The following is a 26517-nucleotide window of genomic DNA, read 5'->3' as shown; positions in this document are numbered from 1 at the left end:
AGAGAGCTGATAAGCCTTGGCTAGGTACAGGCTTATATAGGGTGTACCATATAGTCATACATCATTAAGCAGCATTGCAGGCATTGTTCTATTTATTTGCCTCAGCAAAATAAAGATAAAGAGACCCACTCGCTACAATATTGACCTCCCATGGTCCAGCAAATTCTCTGGTTCAGCTCCAGTCAGGTCCCGAGGATGCTGAACTAGAAAGATTCAACCTGAATCCTATGGGTATCCAGAGGCCTACCAACAGGGGAGCAAAGGGGACAGACTGCTGGATGCCATCTCGCCTGGGGTGCTCCTTACAAGCTTATCCAGGCCAGTGACATTAACACGTCTCGGCATTTGCCTTCAGATAATCATTTTGCACTTAAATATTAACTGTTGCATCTTGTGGTATTTCATTGAAATCCATAATGCGTGTTAATTGAATACCTACTGATGGCTGATAAAGCGGTAAGACAGGTCTCCACTGATGTTATTGTCAATCCTCTTTACACTAAGCCAATCTCTTACTAACCCATCTCTGCTCATGAAGCATACCGTCCCTCTCCCTGAACTCTGCATGAACCACTGAAGTCATATCCCACAGGACCTGATTCCGGAAGTTCAGCCTCCCATTGAGTTAGTGTTTTGTGCCCAAATCTAGTTTTGCAGGAGCAAACAGCTGTTTGGGCTGGCTTAGCAACACTGTGTCCAGCTCCCTTATTTCCTGGCAGAATCACCTAGTTAGATATTTACCTAGATACCATGGTGATGGGCTCAGTACAAGAATGTATAGAAGAGAATAGCTAAGCCCCATGAAATTCATCTCTGAATTATTTGTGCTAGACAAGCAATGGGTATAAAAATCAGAGGCAATTTCTCATAATTAGGAGGTCAAATCAGATTTTGAAGGTTTGAATTTAGGGACACCTGCAACACACTGCTAGGGTTGATGCTCCAGAATGGCCCCCATGCTTAGGATTGTGAAGCTGCATGGCAGAGAGGACTCCCTAGCCAGCGACTCACTGCAGAAGAAGGCATGTTCTTAACTCTGCTTAGCAGACATGCATTTTCTAAGGGTATGTCTACACTACAAAGTTAGTTCGAACTAACTTTCCTGGGCGCTACACTAGCACTCCGTTAGTTCGAACTTAATTCGAACTAACGGAGCGCTTAGTTCGAACTAGGTAAACCTCATTTTACGAGGATTAAGCCTAGTTCGAACTAGCTAGTTCGAACTAAGGGCTGTGTAGCCCTTTAGTTCAAACTAGTGGGAGGCTAGCCCTTCCCAGGTTCCCCCTGGTGGCCTCTCTGGGCACAACCAGGAAAACTCTTCTCCTCTCCCCCAGCCCCGGGCCCTTAAAGGGGTAGACTCTGGCCAGACGGCACTGGAGTCAGCCAGCCCTACTAGCAGTCTCTGCCCCAAACCAGTGGCTGCAGGATGAGCCAGGCAGCCAGTGCCAGTGAGACGTCCCCTGCCCAGTCCCCCAGCACCCAGGGGCCAGCCAGGGGCCGTAGACGGCGCGCGGCCTCCTGGTCTAGTGCGGAGGTCATGGACCTCATTGAGGTTTGGGGGCAGGCCCCCAACGTCCATGATCTCCGCACTAGGAGGAGGAATGCGGCCGTCTATGGGCGCATAGCAGCCGCCATGGCCAGCAGGGGACACAGGCGCACCCAGGAGCAGGTGCGCATTAAGGTTAAACAGCTGCGGCAGGGGTACGCCAGGGCCACAAGGGGCGGCGCCGCTGCAGGGGCTGCCACCTGCCCCTACTTCACTGCCCTCCACCAACTATTGGGGGGCAGGGCGGTCCGTGCCAGCCCAGGGGACATCGAGCCGGGACCAGAGGGCCCTGACCTGGGCACACCAGAAGGGCCACCGCCAGCAGTGTTGTCCAGGGAGACCGTACCGGGTAAGTAGTTTGAATTAAGTAGTTCGGGGGGGGAGGTGGGAGGGAGACCAGGGACTGCGTGCGTGGGCCATGCCTTCCACGGATCACGCAGACACCTGTGCACGTGCGAGCACGTGCCATGCCACCCTTGGGCAGGTGGCTCCAGCTGCGTGACACCCAGGGGCCATTGCCCAATAGGCACATGCTTGTGCAAAGAGACGTGACATGCTCCCGACCCCGGGGCAGGACCCAGCAGGATGCTTTCCCTTCACATGTCCCCTCTACACGGAGGCAGGGGACATCTCCCCTTCCCCCCCACCGCCCTGGCCACACTATACATGGCACAGGGACATGGGTGCGATCTTGGGGCAGCTCCCAGTCCCGGGGAGAGCCAGACATCCTGACCATGGCCTCTGTACAAGCACAGCGGCTGTGACGGTGCAGGACATGGTCACCCTCACGTTGCAGAGTTGGGGAGGGGGCTGGGCATCATCCTCTGCGTCCCCAGGGAGAACTGACCACTTCTCTTCTGTCTCTACAGCTGCACCAGCTGCTCGTGCAGGGCGCACCACCCCGCCCGGGACATGCTCCCGCACCCGCGGCCTGCTCCGGACTGCCAGCACGGAGCAGGAATACTGGGACCGGCACCTTGGGGCCCTGCGAGCCGTGCACCGCACACTACGGGCGTGGATGAGGGAAGACCTGCAGGTCCGCCACGAGCTGCTGGCTGAGCTCCGAGGGCTGAGCACCAACCTGCATCTCCTGCTGCAGAGCATGGTGCCCCGTGCTGGTCCTGCACCTGCTGCCCCCCCAACTGCTGTCCCTCCTCCCACTCCTGCCCCCCTCCCACCTCTCCCTCCTCAACCCCCACAACCTCTTCCTCAATGTCCACACCCCCCACCTCAACCTCCGCACCCTCCACCCTATCCCCCCGGGGACACCGAGGCCCCCTCCCTCGCCGTACTGGGAGGCGGTTGGCCCGGCGAAACCCCCACCCCTGATCCTTCAGTTTCCCCACCCCCTCCTTTCCCTTGCTTCCCCCTTTCAGCTCCCTCCTCCCAGTTTTCCCCCTCCCCTCTCCCAGCCTCTCTCTTCCCCTCTCCCACCTCCTTTTCCCAGTTTCCCCGAGTTTTGTTAAATAAACAGTTTCTATTTTTGAACACACGTGTCCTTTATTTTGTACATCAAGAAGAGGGGCTAGGGAAGGGTAAGTGGAAGGAGGTGAGGGAGGACTGGGGTACGAGCCCCCGATGGGGAGGACTGGGCTGGCTCTGTGGGCTTCTGGGGGTGGAAGCTCTCCTGCAGTCCCCCAATTGCTCCCTCTCCCCAGATGGCAGCCTGCGGCAAGTGCAGCCGGTCTGATGGCCGAGTGGTGTGATGTGCCCAGTGTGGGCAGTCCGGGCACTCCACGCCAGGACTGGTTTGCAAGCAGGGCACCCCTGAGAACTGTCTGTCCGGGGTGGGGGTCGGGTCCCTTTAAGCGCAGCCCTCAGCTAGCCTGAGACAGCATCTCCACGCTCTAAGTCCTCCTCTGATGCCCTGCCGGCACTGCTTCCGGCCATCCTTAAGCCCAGTTTAGGGTCCACTCTGTGTGGACATGCTAGTTCGAATTAGCAAAACGCTAATTCGAACTAGTTTTTTAGTCTAGATCCGTTAGTTCGAATTAACTTAGTTCGAATTAACTAATTTGAACTAAGTTAGTTCGAATTAACGTTGTAGTGTAGACGTACCCTAACTCAGGTTGAATAACAGTGAAGATGCAGCAACTCTGCTTTCAACTCAAGTTAACTCAGGGTATGTCTACACTGCACAGCTATTTCAGGATACCAGAGGCCACCAGCCACCTGTTATTTTGAAATATTTTTTGAAATAACAGGCATGCTATTTCACATCCCGGTAACCCTCGTGGAACAAGGGTCAAAGGATGTCTCGAAATAGTACATTATTTCAAAATTTGGCCACATTTTAAAATAGCCTATTTCAAAATAGATTCAAAATAAGATATGCAATTTGTGTAGCACAAATTGTGTCTCTTATTTTGAGTTGAGTATGCTGTGTAGATGCACCCTCAGTTAAAGCCTATGGGATGCTGTGGATTGTGCTCTAGTCGCTAACCCAAGCTGTCATGTCTTCACTGATTTTAGCCCACATTAAGACCACATCTTTTTCCTCCATGTAAACAGACCCCCTGGTGAACTGTTGGGCTATGTCTAGACTGGCATGATTTTCCACAAATGCTTTTAACAGAAAAGTTTTTCCATTAAAAGCATTTGCGGAAAAGAGCATCTAGATTGGCACGGACGCTTTTCCCCAAAAGCACTTTTTGCGGAAAAGCATCCGTGCCAATCTAGCTGCGGTTTTGTGCAAGAAAGCCCAGATCGTCATTTTCGCCATCGGGGCTTTTTTGCGCAAAACAGTTTTTAGCTGTCTACACTGGCCCTCTTGCGCAAAAACATTTCTGGAAAAGGGCTTTTGCCCGAACGGGAACGTCAAAGCATTTGTGCAAGAAGCACTGATTTCGGACAGTAGAACGTCAGTGTTTTGCGCAAAATCAAGCGGCCAGTATAGACAGCTGGCAAGTTTTTGCGCAAAAGCGGCCGCCTTTGTGGCAAAACTTGCCAGTCTAGATGCAGCCTTGGAGTGGCAAAAAGCAGCCTTATGTTGGCTAAGGAGCTGACCCAAGAGTCTAGGCAGCTGGTGATCAGATTAGGAAGCTGAGATGGCTGAGGCTACCAGTCTGTTGAATGAGGAACCCTGTTAGAACTTGCCTGTGTTTAAATATAACACCTTTTGCTGCCTTGCCTAGAAGCTGCATCCCCTTGGGAGAGAAATCTTGCTGGGGGAAATCAATCACACGGCAGCTGCCATCATGTGATAAGAATCAGCATACTGTGGCTCCAGCGATTACTGTTACAAAGGCCACGAGGTGACTAGTGACCATACAACATGCTCACACCCCCCTGCATGAATTGTGGTTCTGCCCCTATAGGAAGGCAGCCTGACTTCTGCGAAATGTGCCAGAAAAAAGGGGAAGCCATTGATCTCCCAGCTTGCTACTGCTCAGATAACCTCCAGCCAAGTAAACAATAATCTCTTGGAGAACAGACTTAGGGAGTTCACAATGGGAACAATTATGAAGGGGACGGGAAGAAATAAAAACTCCTTTGTACTCAATCCACCAGGGACAAAACCAAGACAAGTGCCAAAGGCAGTATTACATGTTAATCTCTTTTAAACTCAACTAAGCAGTTTAAAAGCACCATCACAGTTTTGGAAGCCATCTTCCTAACTCCCCCACAGAAATGCAACTAACATGCCTACATCTTCAACTGACCCAACTGACAGATTTAATCCTGGAGGGGGAAGCAAGCAGTCATAGGAAATTTAATCCATCTGTGCCTTGCCTACTCCGTCCCAAGGGGAGACTCTCCTTGCCTGTAGATGGGCTGGCTGAAAGAACTCCATTTGAATCAGTTCTCCCAGGAGGAAGCTTTATTTTGTCATTTTACCTGGCAGACATACATGGCAAAGGGAGCTTATTTGTGTTTTCCTTCTTGCTCGGCTTCAGAGACTGACAACTCAAAAGCTGGAAATGCTCAGAGGGAAAAGGCAGAGTGAATCTCAGCAAAGAAAGGATAATGGGCCAAATTCAGCCCAGATGATGTAAAGAGTGATGCTTCCCTGCACCTCCTAGTCCCCAAGTGAACCTACTAGGGGGCTCAAGACAGGGACTGAAGTCTGCAGTACGGCTGCCTTCCTCTCTCCTGCACTGTTCTGCTATACAGAGGCAGCTTTAGATTTCACCACGAGACCAAATTCTCAGCTGTAAGTCACTGACACTCCACTGACTTCCAGGGAATGGCTGGTTTATGCCAGCTGGCCCTCTGGCCCAGAAGCACTGATAAGGGGAGGGGCAGAGAAGTACAGGATTGCCATAGCTGTGTCCATTGCTCAACCCACTTCTAGGGCCATGCCGCGCCCTCTGCAGTGGAGAGATCAGGCCCACATCCCACTTCTCTCATGCTGACTTTCTGCCGCAGAGGCTTCTGCAAGAGAGGTGGGCCCCAGGCTGAATTTAGTCTAGGTTCTGTTCTCTCTCTCTGTCCCTCATCACTCAGGCTTCTGGGGATTTTAGTCCAAAGCCGCCTTGCTGAATTAATCAGGGTGCTGATGTGTTTGTCACCACAACTGGGTGTGTGTGTGGGGGGGTCAGTCTTTTGCTCTAGTACTGTCTTCTGGGCTGAACAATTGTACCTTGGCTACCCCAGGCTCTGGACTGGGCCACTCCCTTGAAAAGTTCTCCTTTCCTTGCTATTTCATTTGGATTCAGAAGTACTTAACAGTCCAGAGGTGAATTGGAACAAAATAGCAACTGTTTTTACATCCTGAGCTAAATTCGACTGCATGAGTAAGTGGAGCGTTCTCTGAGATGGACTTCAGAAAGTTCCAGCAGAAACTCCATACAGCAGTAGTCCTGCCTGACAGCACTCGGCAAACACAACACGCCCTGTCAGAACAAGCTCATGAGTTAATCAGTGGTCACAAGGGCAGGACATTTCTACACAGCAAATGTCAATTGGCCCTTTTACAGGGATGACATGTAACACATAGGACAGCACTGTCTGCTTGCCTGGCCCCTGGGCCTGAAGCTATTGGTGCACTCTTTATTGCCACCCATAGCTTTGACTGGGTCCGACCTGCTAGAGCAGCAGTGGGCAACCTGCGGCTCAGGGGCAGCACACGGCCCACTGAGAGTGTTGCCCATGAGACATTTTGTTTATCGTTGCCTACGCACAGGGTTGCCAGATTCTGCTGGGTTTCATCAACATTTTCCCCCTACCAGTATTATAAAAGTGGCATGCACTTAAAAAAGCAAGGGCACTGTGTGTTCTGATTGCACACAACATTGACTGTGAGAGCCGTACACTCCCTCTGCAGCTAAAGCACTGCTGCGGTTCAGTTGTCACGTGCTGCAAATTCTAGTACACAAGCGCAGTTAGCAAAACCACCTTTTCCCAGGAGACTGTCTTGGTTATCATAGAATAACCATAGAATCATAGAATAATAGGACTGGAAGGGACCTCAAGAGGTCATCGAGTCCAGCCCCCCGCCCTCAAGGCAGGACCAAGCTCCGTCTACACCATCCCTGACAGATGTCTATCTAACCTGTTCTTAAATATCTCCAGAGAGGGAGATTCCACCACCTCCCTTGGCAATTTATTCCAATATTTGACCACCCTGACAGTTAGGAATTTTTTCCTAATGTCCAATCTAAACCTCCCCTGCTGCACTTTAAGCCCATTACTCCTTGTCCTGTCCTCAGAAACCAAGAGGAACAAATTTTCTCCTTCCTCCTTGTGACACCCTTTTAGATATTTGAAAACCGCTATCATGTCCCCCCTTAATCTTCTTTTTTCCAAACTAAACAAGCCCAGTTCATGAAGCCTGGCTTCATAGGTCATGTTCTCTAGACCTTTAATCATTCTTGTCGCTCTTCTCTGTACCCTTTCCAATTTCTCCACATCTTTCTTGAAATGTGGCGCCCAGAACTGGACACAGTACTCCAGCTGAGGCCTAACTAGTGCAGAGTAGAGCGGCAGAATGACTTCACGAGTTTTGTTTACAACACACCTGTTGATACAACCTAGAATCATATTTGCTTTTTTTGCAACAGCATCACACTGTTGACTCATATTCAACTTGTGGTCCACTATGACCCCTAGATCCCTTTCCGCCATGCTCCTTCCTAGACAGTCGCTTCCCATCTTGTATGTATGGAACTGATTGTTCCTTCCTAAGTGGAGCACTTTGCATTTCTCTTTATTAAACCTCATCCTGTTTACCTCTGACCAGTTCTCTAACTTGCTAAGGTCATTTTGAATTATGTCCCTATCCTCCAAAGAAGTTGCAACCCCACCCAGTTTGGTATCATCTGCAAAGTTAATAAGCGTACTCTCTATCCCAATATCTACATCATTGATGAAGATATTGAACAGTACGGGTCCCAAAACAGACCCTTGAGGAACTCCACTTGTTATCCCTTTCCAGCAGGATTTAGAACCGTTAACAACAACTCTGTGACTACGGTTATCCAGCCAATTATGCACCCACCTTATCGTGGCCCTATCTAAGTTATATTTGCCTAGTTTATCAATAAGAATATCATGCGAGACCGTATCAAATGCCTTACTAAAGTCTAGGTATATGACATCCACCGCTTCTCCCTTATCCACAAGGCTCGTTATCTTATCAAAGAAAGCTATCAGATTAGTTTGGCATGACTTGTTCTTCACAAACCCATGCTGGCTCTTCCCTATCACTTTATTACCTTCCAAGTGTTTGCATATGATTTCCTTAATTACCTGCTCCATTATCTTCCCTGGGACAGACGTTAAACTGACCGGTCTGTAGTTTCCTGGGTTGTTCTTATTCCCCTTTTTATAGATGGGCACAATATTTGCCCTTTTCCAGTCTTCTGGAATCTCCCCTGTCTGCCATGATTTTTCAAAGATCATAGCTAAAGGCTCAGATACCTCCTCTATCAGCTCCTTGAGTATCCTGGGATGCATTTCATCAGGACCTGGTGACTTGCTGACATCTAACTTTCCTAAGTGATTTTTAACTTGTTCTTTGTGTATCCTATCTTCTAAACTTACCCTCTCTCTGCTTGTATTCACTACGTTAGGCACACCTCCAGACTTCTCGGTGAAGACCGAAACAAAGAAGTCATTGAGCATCTCCGCCATTTCCAAGTTTCCTGTTACTGCTTCTCCCTCCTCACTAAGCAGTGGGCCTACCCTGTCCTTGGTCTTCCTCTTGCTTTTAATGTATTTATAAAAGGTCTTCTTGTTTCCCTTTATGCCTGTAGCTAGTTTGATCTCATTTTGTGCCTTTGCCTTTCTAATCTTGCCCCTGCATTCCCGTGTTGCTTGCCTATATTCATCCTTTGTTATTTGTCCTAGTTTCCATTTTTTATATGACTCCTTTTTTATTTTGAGATCATGCAAGATCTCCTTGTTAAGTCAAGCTGGTCTTTTGCCATATTTTCTATCTTTCCTACACAGTGGAATTGTTTGCTTTTGGGCCCTTAACAACGTCCCTTTGAAATACTTCCAACTCTCCTTAGTTGTTTTTCCCTTCAGTCTTGCTTCCCATGACAATCTTGTTGCCCACAGAGATAAAGGAGGACACTCATGCAGCCCCCTCATTAGCGTAAGTTGCCCCTCACTGTGCTAGAGCGTGACAGCAGTGGATCTGCGCAGCTACACAGTACCCCACTCCATGCTCATCCCACTTGTTAGTGCAATGTAGGCCTTGTGCGAGCCCTGGGCATAAAAGAAGTGTATGAAGTAAAGTAGGTCTTAGCAGCAGAGTAACACCCGGTATTCGCTAACCATGTAAGTCCATTTCTAAACAGAGAGGATGGTACATCAAGTAACCACATAAATAAATTCCCAGGAAATGAGAGAGGAACACACTGACCCCTGGTAAAATAAAAAATGGGATGACAGGATAATGAAGAAGGAGGTTTTGTTTGAACTAGCAGGTACAAGATACAAAGGTGGTAGCAAAGAACATAGGAAGTATAATATTTCACTTGTCTGTGTCATTGTGCAAAAGAAGTCATAAAGGAGGGGCATCTTTGCTGGCTGAGCCTTTACCTTGTCATGGGCCCAGATGTGTTTGTGTCCCTGTCAATGACTGCACTGGGCCCCAGGATTGTGCTTTGCAGACAATAAACCTAGCTGAGCACCTTTGTCACTGAACTGAGCCTGAGGTCTTTCTTCTTGAACAGCACTGAGGCCTGCTGAACTACCATGTTGTGCACGCAGCTAGTGCAGATAGCCTCAGAGCTCCATGAATAGCAGCGCTACTTGCAACAACAACTCTGCAGCTCCGACAACACTCCATAGTGCTCACAACATGAACATCCTCAACCATCAGTTGCCCCATCCGACTGGCAGCCACAGGCTGTGTCCATTACCACTTTCTCTCCCCTTCCTCCCACATTTCTGCTCTGCTGCAGCCCTACCTCCTGACCACCAAATCCATTATGGGAGGTGAGCAGGAGCAACAAGAATTCACCTCACAAACAGATGATCAGGATCCCTACATGGCCTGGGGTGAGGTATGGAGGGGGGATCGAGGAGGTGTCAGGAATGCACAGGTGAGGGAAAGAACAAAATGGGTTACATCCCATCAGTCCTCAGACTTGCCCTTCTGCAACATTTCTCCCAATGAACTTCTCTGCCAGAATCAGAATGCTTTACCTTTTCCCGTTCAATGCTCTAGAGTACTTTTATGGGTATTGAAATGTAAAGCGCACATTGGCTGATGCCCGAGTTTCCCCGTCATAGTGTCTCCTTAAGAGACAAAAAAAAAAAAGACAAAACTGTCAGTCTCCAACTTCTACTCCCTGGAGACCAGTCTGTCTACAACCACAAAGCCTTCAACTGTCCTGAATCAGAGTCTCCATGCCGCATGCTGGCACGGTCTCTGGAGCTCATGCCAGCTAAGCCCCTTGCATTCAGATAATCCCCGCATCCTATACACCAGCTGCCATCACAATGTCTTGCTCCAAACACTGCTACAGCTTCATGGTTTATAACCCCCTCCAGGCACTTTGTAATGTTCTCGAGGAGGCTTTCCAAAAGTGCCTGTCTCCATCAGATTTCCTCCCTCTCTGCCCTCCTTGTTTATGGAGAAAAGAGTTGTACTATAAACAGAGGAATGGAAATAGTCAAGCAGCCCATACACGTAGCATTTCAAGCAATTCAAGATCTGCAGCTCCAGAAACACAGGCCTCAACCCCATGAGCCAGCCAGGGGAGCTAGCAGGCATTGGTAGGTCTGTCATGCTCCATCAGGCAGCAATAACAGGCAGACATTGATTAGTGCACTTCCCTAGACTCATTAGCCCAGAAGAGGCATTTAGTCCTATGCTAGTGCTGGCTCTGCTCTTTGTGACAAGTTTACAATAGTTTTCAAAACAGTTAAAATGTCTGTTACCTTCTGTTCTGATGGTGAAGGGAGAGTCTCCCAGTCTTTTGGCTGAAAACTGGCCTCCCAAAGATGTCATTAAGAAGCACAGGGTGAAAAATCCAATGCCCAGCACAAATATCCTGAGGGAGTAAAAAAGAGAAAGCAAGACACAATCAAAAATGGCTTCCCAGCTAAGCAGGCTGCCCCACCAATTACTAGTAAGATATTGTTCATGTCCCTGGCAGATCTACAAGCCCTGTGGGCTGATCCTCAGCAAAGCCACCTCCACATGACACCCCTCTAGATATTACAAGAACTCAATTTACTGAAAGTTGTATCTGTTGCCAAGTGCCTGAATTCAAACTCCCAGCCACTGATTCTTAATCCTGGCCTTCTTGGCCATTCAAAGAAGATTGGCCATGTCATAGACTCATAGACTTCAAGGTCAGAAGGGACCATTATGATCATCTAGTCTGACCCCCTGCACAGTGCAGGCCACAGAATCTCACCCACCCCTCCTAGAATAATCCTCTCACCTATATCTCAGATATTGAAGCCTTCAAATACTTTGAAGACCCCAAGATGCAGAGAATCTTCCAGCTGTGATCTGTACCCCATGCTACAGAGGAAGGCGAAAAACCTCCAGGGCCTCTGCCAATCTACCCTGGAGGAAAATTCCTTCCCAACCCCAAATATGGCGATCAGCTAAACCCTGAGCATGTGGGCAAGACTCACCATCCAGACACCCAGAAAGTTCTCTATAGTAACTCCTATCATCTCTCCATTGACCTATTTCCAATCGATAATGAATGGTCAATTAGTTACCAAGATCATGTTATCTCATCAAACCATCCCCTTCAAAAACCCATCTAGTTTAATCTTGAAACCAGATAGATCTTTTGCCCCCACTACTTCCCTTGGAAGGCTGTTCCAGAACTTCACTCCTCTAATGGTTAGAAACCTTTGTCTAATCTCAAGTCTAAACTTCCTACTAGCCAGCTTATATCCATTTGTTCTTGTGTCCACATTGGTATTAAGCTTAAATAATTCCTCTCCCTCCCTGGTATTTATCCCTCTAATATATTTAAAGAGTGCAATCATGTCCCCCGTCAGCCTTCTTTTGGTTAAGGTAAACAAGCCAAGCTCCTTGAGTCTCCTTTCATAAGACAGGTTTTCCATTCCTTGGATCATCCTAGTGGCCCTTCTTTGTACCTGTTCCAGTTTGAATTCATCCTTCTTAAACATGGGAGACCAGAACTGCACACAGTATTCCAAATGGGGTCTCACCAATGCCTTGTATAATGGCACTAACACCTCCTTATTCCTACTGAAATACCTCGCCTAATCCATCCCAAGACCGTATTAGCCTTTTTCACGGCCATGTCACAATGGCGGCTCATAGTCATCCTATAATCAACCAGGACTCCAAGGTCCTTCTCCTCCTCCGTTACTTCCAACTGATGTGTCCCCAGCTTATAACTAAAATTCTTGTTATTAATCCCTAAATGCATAACCTTACACTTCTCACTATTAAATTTCATCCTATTGCTATCACTCCAATTTACAAGATCATCCAGATCTTCCTGTATGATATCCCGATCCTTTTCTGAATTGGCAATAGCTCCCAACTTTGTGTCATCCACAAATTTTATCAGGACACTTCCACTTTTGGTGCCAAGGTCAGAAATAAAAAGATTAAATAAAATTGGCCCCAAAACTGATCCCTGAGGGACTCCGCTAGTAACCTTCCTCCAACCTGACAGTTCACCTTTCAATATTACCCACTGTAGTCTCCCCTTTAACCAGTTGCTTATCCACCTCTCAACTTTCATATTAATCCCTATCTTTTCCAATTTAACCAATAATTCCCCATGTGGTACTGTATCAAATGCCTTACTAAAGTCGAGGTAGATTAGATCCACTGCATTTCCTTTATCTAAAAAATATGTCATGAGTGGGGAGCTATTCTAGAAATATAGGCAATGTTGTCAAGAGCTTTGTGCATGCTATCCAGCAGAGAATGTATATACTATAACCATACTATATACAACTACACTATATCCTATACAGTTAGTAAGACATTGTGTGGTCCACTGGCTAGGCCACTAGCTTGGGAGTCAGGAGACCTGAGTGCTAGTCTTGGCACTGCTGTGGAGCAGTGCTGCTGCTTTGAACCTCTGATTCCCTTCCTACCATCTGTGTGTCCTAGCCAGTGAGTCTCAGCTTTTGGTGCAAGGATTGTCACTTATCAAAAGAGGACAAAAATATTTCTCTCCCAAACCTTTTTTTGGTAAGCATGCAGATTAGGTGACATGCAATCATTTCACAAGCTCATTGGTTTCATCTTTTTTTTAATTTTTACTGAGACAAAACTTTTAAAAATTGTTTCAATATTCAACATTTTTTCAAAATGGAACGTTGCAGATTTTGTATTCACAACAAAGTAATTTCCTTCATTTTTGTTTTAAAAATCCATTAACAAGTGTTCAGAAAATAAACCATGGTTTTGCTCAGCTGCAACAATGTTTTTAACCTTTTGATTGGCCCAAAATTTCATTTTTGATGGACCCCAAACAAGTATTACATTGAGAATTGCTAGCAAAAGAAGGTGTTATTCAAATAATCCTGTTTATGATACATTTGTACAATGCCCAGCATAATGAACCCTAATCTCATCTGAGGTCTCTAGATATTTGGATTTCTCCAATAAAAGGGACTTTGCACCTTTCTTTTTCATTCACATCTGTGTACAATGACTGTAAAATACTATTTTTATCTGGATCTAGGCCACAATCAATTGTATGAACTACCTATTGTTCTTAGCTCTGCAGGCTGAGGGACAGGCGAGACACAAGGCTTACAATGTGACATCCTCATTCACAACAATCTAGCAGCTGAACTAAATTTGAAATGAACACCTCAGGCATCACAATTGCCTTGTTTCCTCTTTTGCCTGATTCATTCCACTGAGTTGGCTGGGAGCTGAATGGATATTATTCTACCTGGCAAGCAACTAGATCCCTGTCTCCACTAGATAAATGGAACATACTCGGTGGGACTAAAAAGTTGTATGTAGCACAGAAAAATAAAAAAGCATTTTCTCAAGCCAACTCTATATTTTCAGAGATGTGAAATCTCCTCTTTATTATTCCAGTTCCAGCAGCCAGCCTGATACCCTTCCCAAGATGAATTGGAGGTCAAAACACAGAATCTATTTGGGTGGCAGATGCATTGTTATAAAGGAAAAAGCAAAGTTTGATGGTCTTCCAAGTGTCTTTGTGTCAAAGATTTTCCTTAATGCACAGCATGCCTACTCATGCAGCAGGACTGAGTGGGGGAGTGGAGAATGAGACACATAGAATTGGCGGGAAGTTTATTTTATTTTTACCAAAGATTGTGAAAAAAATGTTTCACTGAAACTTTTAATAGTTTAATAGTTTTAATAAACTTCCATTAAAGATCCCCCCCAAAATCCAAAAGCCTATTTTTTGGTCTTTCAATTGGCGACAATTGAATATTTTTGTTCTTTAGGATCATAGTCAATAAAAAAATCCATTTAATCAAAAGTCATTTCTTTTGCTTAAATAAAAGCCTCGTACAAAGCTTTAAAAAAATCCTCTCTAGTGAGACTCAAGGATGGGAGTGAAGAAGTGAAAAGTAGGGAACTGGGTCCTGAATATGGTTGGTGGACAGTGGTGGCCAAATTTTCAAAAGTGATCAGTGATTTGGGGTGCCCAACCAGGGACCTACTCAATGGGCCTCATTTTCATACAGTCTGCATTCAGCATTGTCTGAGAATCAGGCCCCCTTTGCAGTCAGTTTGGATGCTAAAAATAAGTGAGCAGGGAATTTCATAGGCACAAAGCTCAGTCAGGGTACGTCCACACTAGCCCCCAGATCAATCTAGAGAGGCTAATGAGGGCAACTGAAATTGCAAATCAAGCCCGGGATTTAAATATCCCGCGCTTGATTTTCACGTTCCCAGCCAGTCGCCATTTTAGAAATTGACTAACCCGAAGTAACTGCCTGCAGCAGTGAAACTGGATTCCGATGTAAAGCCCTAACTCGAATTAGCTGGTATTCCTCCTGCAATGAGGTTTACCAGCTAATTCGATTTAGGGGCTTTAAATCAGAATCCCGTTTCACTGCTGCATGTAGATGCGGGCAGTTACTTCGGGCTAGTCAATTTCTAAAATGATGACTGGACGGGAACATGCAAATCAAGCACGGGATATTTAAATCCTGGGCTTGATTTGCAATTTCGGTCACTCTCATTAGCCTCCCTAGATCGAGCTACGGGGCAAGTGTAGGCGTACCCTCAGAGACAAAGTTCCCATTTACTTCCAGGCACCATTAGGCACTTTTGACCATCCTGGCTGACAATCGGGGAGCGAGACTTACTGGAAGAGCTTTGGATACTCCATGATGTTTGGGGTCCCAAGGAGAAGAAAACTTACATCTGGTCTCCAAAGAGGCTGAGGCAGGAGAAGGGCATGGTCTGAGCTGCCATTGATTGTTACAAGTACTTCAGCAGTCTGAAGATTTGAAGGAGGAAACAGTCACTCCCACATTCCCAGAATACCAGAATACTATGTCAGTGTTCATGCATGGCTCTTGGAGGGTGCCATTTTGAAGAGCATGCTGCCCCACCCCCAGATGCATGACATTGGACCCACCTGCATGCAAAGTCATGCTGGCAGGCTGAAGCTGTGTGCTTTTCAAAGTGATGTCCATTTCATATGGACAAACCCACACCCTGTTCTGTCTCAGTCCTGTATGAGGGATGAATCTCAGACAGGCAAGACTCTTTGGTATGAAACCGGATGAATGGCCTGCCTAGAAAAGGGCCCCATTATACTAAGAGCTGTACAAACACTTTCAGGCTTACAATCCAAGATGATGACAAGCACAATGAATGGGAGGGGGAATTGATGAGATACATTCAGTTTATAAACCTCTAGCTAGGAATTTGTATTTCCCTTATCACCATAATGATAAATTAATTTTATCCTCACAATGCCCCATGTGGGAGGGAAAGTAGTATTTATTATGCCCATTTTGCAGAGAGGTAATTGAGGCAGATGGTAGAAAGGTAATTGAGGCAGAGGCTGGGTTTCCCAAAGGAAAATATGGGTGATAAGTGCCCAGCTCCCAGAGGCCTGTCTGAAAACTCTAGCCTTTGTGACTTGCCCACTGCCCCACAGCTCAGACTTGAACCAAATCTGACGTACGTGTGGCAGGTGCAGGGGGAGTGGCAGGGAAGTGGATCAGCATTTTCAATTAAAGGAGCAACAACAAAATGTTTCTGGCGTTTTGTTTTGGTTTTTTTGCTCAACAAAAATTTCACCAGCCCTGCGGGTCACGAATTAAAAAAGGTTGAGCACCACTGCTCTAGCTCTTTAATAACATAATAATCACTGAATTTCCCTCAACTGCCTCTCTCAATGAAGAGCAGGTGGCTGATTGGCTACGGGAGCAGCAGCAGCTCAGGAAGCTCCATGTGGGAAGCTACTGTGGACTAAGGTGGACTTGATGTGGATTTCATGTTGAAAATAAACCTGAGGTAAGGGCAAAGGAGTTGTCTCCAAGAGGGGAAGCCCATTTGTCACCAGAGTGGGACAACAGACTGAGATACAGAGAGACACTCTAAAGAGATCTCCGAGATGGCCCCTGTTAAGTGTGTACCCCAGAAGGGGTTTGTGATATGCAGGGTGGAAGGCTGAGTTGCTGAAGAGGCTTTCGGCTAATAAACTGAGGTAGTGCAGGAACCTGCCCTTAGCCAGATGGAGGAGCTCTTGTGAGGTGAGTGCTGACCCCATTACAGGTACATATGGGAGCAGGTACACTGGTATGGCACCCTTCCAAGGTACTGCCAAGGACCTAAGGAAACTGGACTTAGTCCTGGATGAGGGATGAATCTCAAAAAAGCCCTTCCACTTAGGCCCAGATCCTCAAAGATATTTAGGTTCCTAATTCTTTTTAAATCCATGGGAGTTAGGAGCATAAATACCTCTGAGAATCTGAGTCTTAGGGTACATCTAGACTACATGCCTCTGGCGACACAGGCATGTAGATTAGGCTACCGGACATAGTAAAATGAAGCGGCTGATCAGCTGTTTGTCGGCTCAGCGCGGCAGCCATGTAAATTTAAATGAAGCCGCGATCATTTAAATCGCGGCTTCATTTGCCTTTGCCAAAACAACAAATCTACATGGCTCCGTCGACGGAGCCATGTAGTCTAGACGTACCCTAACAGTTTAAACCACGGGAGAAAGAAAGAAAGAAGGAAAAACTCTCCACCACTGCTGAAGAAAAAAATTCAAAGGGGCTGCGCTTTCTAGCATCTCATTTGAAGGAAAAAAACTTCACAATTTCAAATGGAATGTCGGGCAAGGGGAAGGCTCAAGATTTTAGGTACTTAAAATGTACTAGTTTTCCTACTTAATCCTAATTAAATTACTGGGTAGAGAAACAGCATTTAGTTGCACCATTGGATTTCTCCTAGGACTAAGGAGATTCAGGAGGTTGCCATTAGTTTGTAGGTTCTCTCTTATTTTGTTCTGATTTTCTCCATTTCTAATGAGGAGAAAGGAAGAAAAGAAAAAACTCTGTTCACTCTCTCATCTCCATGAACATTTGGACTGCAGTTCTTTGTGCTGGAATGCATTATTGGAGAAATAGCCTAAAAGATATTAGGGGCCCAACTGAAGCTCACCCTGGTGTAAGTCAGAATTAAGTCCATTGAAATCAGCAGACTTTCACTGTAAGCAAGAGCTGCATCAGACCCCATTTCCAAAACTAATCCATTAGCTTTACCTGCTATTGAATGTAGAGCTTTGATAATAATGTAATGTCTACATTCCAAGCTGGCTGCTCATCACATGGACTGTCATCACATAGTCATTTAATTCAAGGTGCTATGATTTCACAAGGTTCTGGTGACAATTCTACCTAAAATGCTACCCACGCTAGGACTGAAATTTCAATAATTCCCTGTGTTAGGACCGTATTCAGGAGGAGAATGCCAAATTCTACTCAATTTATTTACTGTCAGTTTGGAATAATGGCATGTTCTGTTGCTGAAGATTCACACAATTGCAACAGAGCAAAATCTGGCCCTGGGGAGGTATATTCTGGTATGCTATATCATTTGGGGATCCTGGAAATGTATTCTGGAAATGACTGCAGCATCTTTTGAAGCCATGAGCTTTCCATGGTCCTGAAACACCATAGCCCTCTCATACTTGGTCACTAGACAGCAAATTGCTAAGCAAGGGGACAATGCATTCTAAGGTTCCGAGGAAACAAATGATTTTTCTACTTACAAGCTTTCACAGCTTTAGACCCTCAAAAAGAAGCATAGAGACAGAGGAGGTGAGGCACTGCAGTTGGCTTGTGATTAACTCTTAGCACTATCAGGCATTGCTGGGTAGAATCACTCACTCAGGTGCTTTTGATTTTGAAGTCAGAGACATTAGAAGTGAGCCATTCACACAAGTTTCTATAAATAAATTCTCCTTTCTGTTACTTTATCTACGCTGGCTATGTTTACAGAATGCTAGTAATAAGCAACTTTTCTCCATTACCAAGGCACTCTCACAGATTTGGGTCTTTTTCCCTACAATTCTTATCCAGAAGATGATTAATGAAGTCGGCTAAGCACCACTCCAATTTCAATGGGCCAAAACACCAGCTAGTGTCTGGCAGCTTCAGTGATGCTATGCTGATTTGCACCAACTGTGGATCCAGCCCACTGGCATCAGTGAAGAGAAGCAGCTGATTAAAGACCAGTAGACAAGGTCTCAGTAGATTTAGGTGACCACTTACTATAGACTACATAGTAGCCATATTACTATACAAAGCAAAGGAGGGTCTAGATTCCAAGGAATTGCCTTCACTGCAGCATTAACTTACATGCGGAAAAGTGCAGACAGCTGCACTTGAGTTAGCCTAGCTCAAGTGAGAGCAGCCATACCACAAAATAACACATGAGCTGCACCAAGCAATTGGATTAGCAGCACAATATCGGTATGTCCACTGCAATTCCTAGTGTGAACATCAACAGCTCTCAAGGGTCAACCCACAGCCCCAGGAGCTTGAAGTAAAGTACCACAAGCTAAAGCAAGGGACTCCTGGGTGAGGGGAAAGGAGGCAGGAAGCACACTGCAGTGAAGACAAGACCTAAGAGCATACACTAGTCTCACCACATGGCTACAACATAAAAACACAGGTCAGGGTCTGTCAGGGCAGAGTTCAAACAATGGAGGGTGCCACAGGTCAGGCCTACACTGGGCTGGTAAGTTGGTGGAGGTTGGGAGAAACCACCTAGAATAGGAGAAAACACCTTTACTGATCTGTGGAGTGCTCAGTGACTAGACTAGCAGGGTCTGAAGGGCACCCACAGAGCTGGTGGGTAGGACATAGGCCTGGAAGAGGAGCGAGTACGGCAGGTCAGGACTGAGCGGGTGAGGGAAGCCAGCACAGTAGCGTCAATAGCCTTACAATTCCAATGCTTCAAAACATCCCCCCAAGCACCATTACTAATGAGTTAAACCAGGGAGAATCCCTGCCCCCAGTTTGTCTAAATGATTTGGGAAAACACCTTTGAAAGTTTGTAGCCTCACTCAATCACATCTCATTTCCTGTGATATACAATCTCAAGGGAAACATCTCTTAGAAAAGCCGGATTGGGGTTTCATGCTGGTTTAACAGCCATTTAACCCTATTGATTTCAATACAGTTGCTCCACATTTACACCATCATAAGAGCAGAATCAGGTCCTAGTGTACTGAGAACACCATCCTGCTATCTGACTAAGACCAAGCCCCCAAACCGATCACTTGGACCCATCCTCAAATCCCCACATGCACTTCCCCTCCTAAAACACAAGCCACCTACAAGGTTCACTTCATGTCCCTTCAAAACTCAAAATCACCATGTTGTGTTCAGGCCAATTCTGCAAGCCAAATACACAGGGAAGCTTTGGAAATTAATTTCATTTACAAGTTTGGGACCCATCACAAAGGCATGAATAAAGACATCATCTGGCTAGCACACTACCTTCCACATCCTAATGACTTAACCAACTAAACAATGGGTACTTAAGAACAATTTGCACCTTCTCTATCAGCTTCATGTAACATGAACATTCTAATTCACTATTTTCCCCTTCTTTCTCCCCTCATCCCATCCTCTATTTATTTTGGAACTGGGCTTTTAATACTCCATTCATCTGAAGAAGTGGGTTGTACCCCTGAATGCTCATGATACCATCTACATGTTTTGTTAGTCTTTAAGGTGCTGAAAGACCATTCATTGGGTTTTTTTAAGTTTTTCTAGTTACAGACTAACTCAGCTACCCCTCTGAAACTTACCCTCCTATTACAGTCTCAGGCCTTACTTTAATCAGACTTTGCCAGGCTATGACTCATTGCTGTTACTCCACTTTCAAGCCTTATTCCCAGGATGCTGCTAGAAATGAGATTTCCCTGCTCCTGGAGTAATCTCTTCCAATAGGGGAGCTCTTCCAATGACTTCATCTTGGTGTTTAACAAACATTTACAAAGGTGAATGAACAGAACCTCTCAAAGCAGAGCTCACTGATCCCTCACTGATGGCAGCCGCCAAGCCTAGCACTGCACCTTGGGCACCGTTGTTCTATTAGGCAGAGTGTCATTCAACAGGAGAGAAAGTGACAGCTCTAGGTGACGGCTATGTATAGTGTGTGACATAACTGGCACAGCTGGTGAATTGCTGCAGAGTAGCTGTCCCCCTTTGGATCCCCCCTGCTCCTTCAGCCTGTGCCCTGATCCACCTCTGCGCTATCAGAGTTTGGCCCTGGACACCAGAGAACAGGAATAGCCTGCAAGCAGCAGAGTGACGAATTGCTCCCATCTCCTCTTCAACATGTGTGATCAGGCACCTTTCCCATCTCTTCTACCCTCCTTCCAGAAGGCAAACTCTGCTACCCAAAGGCACCTACCCCACCGGCATGCCCCTCCTGCCCATTTGGTACCTCCCAAACTTTAGATTGGAGATAAAATCCCTGCTGAGTAGATGGGACAGTACCATCCCTTTGCTAACCCACTCCCACTTCACCTAGCAGAGCAACCTGCCCCACCTGTGTGCATGGCTGGTCCAGGAGACTGGGGCACTATGTAGGAGTGAGAGTGTTCAGGTCTTGTCTTTGACCTTGGGCGCGGTATTTAGCCCAGGTATCTTTCTTGTCTCTGATCCCCATCTGTACAATGGGATAATTATATTCCTGTGCCTCCGTAGGGTGTCCAAGGGATAACTACATTCAAAGATTGTGAGGGGCTCAGATAAAATGGAGGGCAGATAAGTTCATCAGACAGCTGAAATTTTGGCAGCAACAATTCTCAAAAGCTATTCCATGTGAGAAGTGATACCATCACCCCTCCTTCAATTCCCCCAACCAACCTGCCTCTGACAGAGTTAAAGATCCAGCATCCTGGCTTGTGAAATCCACTTCAAATGCTTTTGTGCTATTTGAAAGCACTGAGATGGGTTTGCTTTGATTCAGACCTAACCTTTATAGTCATAATTCTTTGCCCATAACACACAAACAAACAATGCCCTTTGAAGGTTGAAAGTGCATAAACCACAACTCTTCAAATCAGTTTTAAAGAAAGAACACAAGCATTAGAGAGAGTTTGCATGTTAATAAACAGTCCAAAAAATAGACTTACAGGAAGCAATCTATGCAAATCAATAGCAATGGAATCATAAAAAAAAACCTTTGTAGTTGTTGAGGGTGAAAGATCAGTAAGTGGAAATGCATAAATTCAGGTGAGGAGGGGCGCTTGGAACATCTGACTTTGGACACGATTCTGCTGCATGTGAATCTGGAGTAACTACATTATCAGTGAATTCAAACCAGTGTAACCGACAGCCAAAGCTGGCTTGTCATTTGTTTGCATCAATCCCTCTGTGGGTACAAATATCACCAAAAAAAGATATTAAAAACCTGTACCTAATACTCAACTGATATTAGCATAAGGAAAGAATAAGCAGGCAAGATATAGTATGCAGGAGCCACACATTAGCTTCCATGATGCTGACTTAAAGGCAAACTTGCTTTGATTCTTGACATTTTATTCTGAAATTGATTCCTCTGGAAAACAGTGAATGCTAGAAAATTTACTTAGATGAATTATTCAGTTCCAGTTCCCTGAAGCTGAACAACAAGATGGGATGCAAAGGCTGGGGGTGGGAAGGGAGAATGGTAAAAAGAGCAATAAAAAGAACTTTACCTAAAAGGTCTCAAGGTGACAAGACATCTTCTGATCATTATTTTTCCATCCGGATTGACTGTGATCATTGTTCAAACTTATACAAGAAATAAAAAGGAAGCAACACGACACTACACAGCCATGCGCCACAGTTATACAGTGCCCATAGTTAGGACAATTTGTATACAGAGGTGGGGAAAGCACCCCAAACCAATCCAACTTCACCGAGTGGGGGTTCAGCACTTCTGCTCCAGGTAATCTACTTCTTTTCCAACGGAGCAATCCTGGTGAATGTTTGTCTGCTTTGGATGAAACAGATCTTAACAGAGAGCACCCAACCAAAACAGGTTCTCTTGTGGGATTTTCTTATTCACATTTTGGAGGCAAGTTGTAGCAAACGGCAGCACTTCGGTCCATCCATCTCTCCCCACAGAAGATGGAGCAACTGGGAAACACCTTGACTCCTTCATCACATCCCCTTTTTTGCTCTCCTGCCTGTTCTTTCCAGATTTCACCTTAATTGGAGTCAAATGCCAGACACCCCCCCCACCACCACCACCACACATAGGCAGGCAGGCAGGCAGCACTTCCAGTGAGTTAGTGTCCACTGGGAAGGCTTCCCAGTCAAAGTCTGCGCTGCTCTGGAATTCCAGTGGCGTTCCCAACCTTTTGTGTCCACGGATGTGATATCAGAGCCAGCTCCATCCCATCCTGGGCGCTCCCTCCTGCAATCCTAGGTATCCAGTCCTTGTTTTTAATCTGAGCAGGCACTGCATTGTTTCCACCGGAGAAGGCTGCACTGCTCCAGCAGAGATTGGAGAAACCCTCCCTGTTAAATTATGGATTGGGCACCATCTAGTGGAGGCTCAGGGTGGCACCAGTTACCTTCTGTTAAGGAAATAAAAAACAGGACTATGTAGCACTTTAAAGACTAACAAGATGGTTTATTAGGTGATGAGCTTTCGTGGGCCAGACCCACTTCCTCAGATCACATAGTGGAAGAAAATAGGCATGACCATATATACAAAAGGATACAATAAAAAAAGTGAACACATATAAAAAGGACAAATCAAATTTCAGAACAGAGGGGGAATGGGGGGGAGGTAAATGTCTGTGAGCTGCTTCCCCAATTATCACCTCTAATATCATTAGCTCACAGACATTTACCTCCCCCCATTCCCCGTCTGTTCTGAAATTTGATTTGTCCTTTTTATATGTGTTCACCTTTTTTTGTTATTGTATCCTTTGGTATATATGGTTGTGCCTATTTTCTTCCACTATTTGATCTGAGGAAGTGGGTCTGGCCCACGAAAGCTCATCATCTAATAAACCATCTTGTTAGTCTTTAAAGTGCTCCATAGTCCTGTATTTTGTTTCAGCTACACCAGACTAACACGGCTACATCTCTATTACTATTCTTCTGTTAAGGAGTGATTACACCAGGAGGGCTGATGCAGCAGTTTTGCTGGTTCCTAGAATTTCTTTACACCGGCTAATTCAATGTTTCCTCAGCAGAAGGCTGAAAAATCTCCCCTCCCCCCTGAAATTTTTACCAAGACAACTGATCCCCCAACCCTGTCAGTGAACAAGCACCTTTAAAATGCAGCGATCCTTAGGGGAAGATGGCAATTGACCCAAAAGGCACAGAGGATGCCAGGGCCCACTCCTACTCTGATTCTGAGCACCTGGGGATATTTACAGCTTGGAGCAGGCAGGGCCTTGGCTCCAACTCTGCCTCCCTCACTGGTGGGAGGCTGAGGGTGTAATCTCCCTACCCATGAGGGGTAGGGTCACAGACCTGGTGATCAGCTGATATGTGATGGGTTGGGAAGTGAGGCGGTTGCTGCTTTGCTCAAAGTTTGTCTTGGGTTGCTCATGCTCTTGTAAACCCAGGGCCGAAGTCTCTGCTGTGGAGTTTAAGGGCAGATTCCCAACAAAATGCCCTTTTACTCCCACCTGTGCCGATAAGACAATCCCTCACTGTAGTTAGCAGAGCCCTGCCCATGAAAGCCTGCCCCTCTTGCTCTGACCCAGTAGAAAGATGGCCCCTCTAGTTCTGTGGAAGCCCACTCTCAAGGTGAACTAGAGGTTGGGGTGGTTTCAGTGTTTGCATCTGAAGTGTCCTCCCCTAGTCCTGATGAGAGGAGCCTGAATAAGTGGAGAGGTGATTTCTCACACCCACTGCCATAGACGGCTGGTCTCAGCACACACCAGCTTGGGCTGGGTACTTGGGAGAGCAGCGCCAAGCACTGGGATTACTGCTGGCTCACAAACAGGTGCAGGAACTGCATTAGAGTGGAGCTGGTTGTATTGCTAGGTAAGCAGAGCAGCCCTAACAAATAGGCAGCTACACGCCCTGAGGGAATTCAGTTCCAGTGGTTTACAGAGCCACCCAAAGCCCCTGATGGAATTATGCCTGTGCATGATTGCTTTGTGTGTCATTTTAATTGCAGCATATGGAACAACATACAGCCTCGTTATGTACAGTTGGATGTAATTTCATTGGCCTGATCGTACCAGCTCCGCTTCTGCATACCAAACTAGCTCACTAACAAGCATTGTCTGTACAAGCGTGTAGCATCCCAGGAGGCAGAATCAGAGACAAGATTCACTAACTAGAATTAAATGAAGAGGAGCAAGTTGTGCCCCAAATTTACAGGGAATCAGAGAGCAGCCAGGGAACACTGGGGGCAGAGTCTGACAGATGCACAAGGCAAGCTCTTTGGGGCCCTTCTTTTCTCCTCCACATGTGTGTGCAGCACCTAGCACAATCGCGCCTGATCCCCAACTGGTGCTTCTTGGTACCACTAATAATAACAGCAAGGGGAAGTGACCTTTCTGAAGTGGCTGTGCTTCCTTCTATGAATGCATGTCCCCTTCCTCCTCTTCGCCCTCCCTTCAGCTGCTTTGCTTTTTTCACTCCCAAAAGAATTTGAAAATTATTTCCCTTCCTCCAACTGCTAAAAATGGCTTATCAAAGGCTTTTCTGGTACTGATTTATTACTAGGACTGTCACTGCAATGAGAAGACAAACACCCACTCTTTTATAAAGGGAGTGGAGGCTTCCCGCATTACATAAGTGCCCATCATTTTCCGTACTAGGCTCATCATGGTGAAATGCCATGTTATGACTGCTCTGATGTTGTAACTCTCTGTGCCATAGAGACCCAGGGCATCAATTCTGCTCCTGTTCACCCAGGGTGTGTCTAGACTACACCTCTCTGTCGACAGAGAGATGCAGATTAGGCACATCAAAATTGCTAATGAAGCAGGGATTTAAATATCCCATGCTTCATTAGCATAAACATGGCCACCACTTTTTTTCAAAATGAAGTTTTTTCGAAAAAACCCCAGCAGTCTAGATGTGTATCTGTCGAAAATAAACCCTTTTTTGACAGATTCTGTAAACCTCGTTGTTTGAAGAATACAGGATCGGTCAAAAAAAAGGGTTCATTTTCAACAGATCCATGTCTAGACTACTGGGGTTTTTTTTCAAAAAAATTCCATTTTGAAAAAAAGTGGCGGCCATGTTTATGCTAATGAGGCACAGGATATTTAAATCCCTGCTTCATTAGCAATTTCGATGTGTTTGATTTGTATCCCTCTGTTGAAAGAGGGATGCAGTCTAGATGTAGCCTGGCCAGTGTAAACTAAGTGTGCCATGGTGCCTCTGAAGTCTAAGCGCCACAGAGGTACAGGCAGCATACGCAGCATCACACTCAGACACATGACAGGACAAATTAAAGACCATAGGAAGTTTGTTTTTCCAACAAGGTTTTTTCATTTAAAAAAATCTAGTTTTTTGTGTTTTCAAGAAATACCTGAAAGTGTTTTGGGAGGAAATAAAACACATTTACATGCTTGGAAATTCTTCACCAAGAGAAAATATTTCCTATTCTAAGCTAAATCATATGACTGAGTTCCTGAGCATAAAATAGATGGCATTACCTACATAGTCAGGACAGGGAACTTGTATATCAAGGGCAGGAAGCTGGCATGACTGCAGTCTGCAGGGCTTACTCTTAGTCAGGGGTGGGCAAAGGGGTCTCCGCGGGCCGGATCCAGCCCATGGACAACTGCCTCTTCCCCACCCCCAGGCCAACCAGGCCCTGATTGGCAGGGGGCAGGGGAGTGCACACTCTCCTCTTGCCCTGCAGGGGGGGCGCAGCACTTTCACGCTAAAAGTCACATGCCCCTTGCACGGTGAGGGCAGGGAGTGAGAGACTTTGCGTGCTCCTCCCGCCTGGGGGTGAGGGGAACTCACAAAGTCTCCTCCTGCCCCACACAGGGGCAGGTGCCTAGAGGGTCAGCAAGAAGGCAGTTGGATATAACATTCTGGGCTAAAATTAAGGGACATCACACAGATAAGTCTTCTGGACAAATATGAGGAATGTTGGGAATTAAGCAAAC

At 46.1% G+C, this 26517-nt stretch overlaps 1 protein-coding gene across 1 annotated transcript in view; it reads right to left on the bottom strand.

The window, feature by feature from the left end:
- MGAT5B (alpha-1,6-mannosylglycoprotein 6-beta-N-acetylglucosaminyltransferase B) overlaps positions 1 to 22661 on the bottom strand; it is a 275223-nt gene extending 252562 nt beyond the window's left edge. Inside the window, exons 1-2 of the mRNA XM_089771960.1 lie at positions 22129 to 22661; positions 10883 to 10995 (exon numbers count right to left, since the gene is read on the bottom strand). Of these exons, the coding sequence (XP_089628086.1) occupies positions 10883 to 10995; positions 22129 to 22196 (181 nt within the window). The 5' untranslated portion in view covers positions 22197 to 22661. The remainder of the gene's footprint in view (positions 1 to 10882; positions 10996 to 22128) is intronic.
- Positions 22662 to 26517: the final 3856 nt, after the last annotated feature.

This window comes from Pelodiscus sinensis, chromosome 20, assembly GCF_052426305.1.
Source record: "Pelodiscus sinensis isolate ZL-2025 chromosome 20, ASM5242630v1, whole genome shotgun sequence".
Lineage (NCBI taxonomy): Eukaryota > Metazoa > Chordata > Testudines > Trionychidae > Pelodiscus > Pelodiscus sinensis.
The sequence above is the reverse complement of the archived record's forward strand: the minus strand, read 5'-3'. Positions and strand labels throughout refer to the sequence as shown.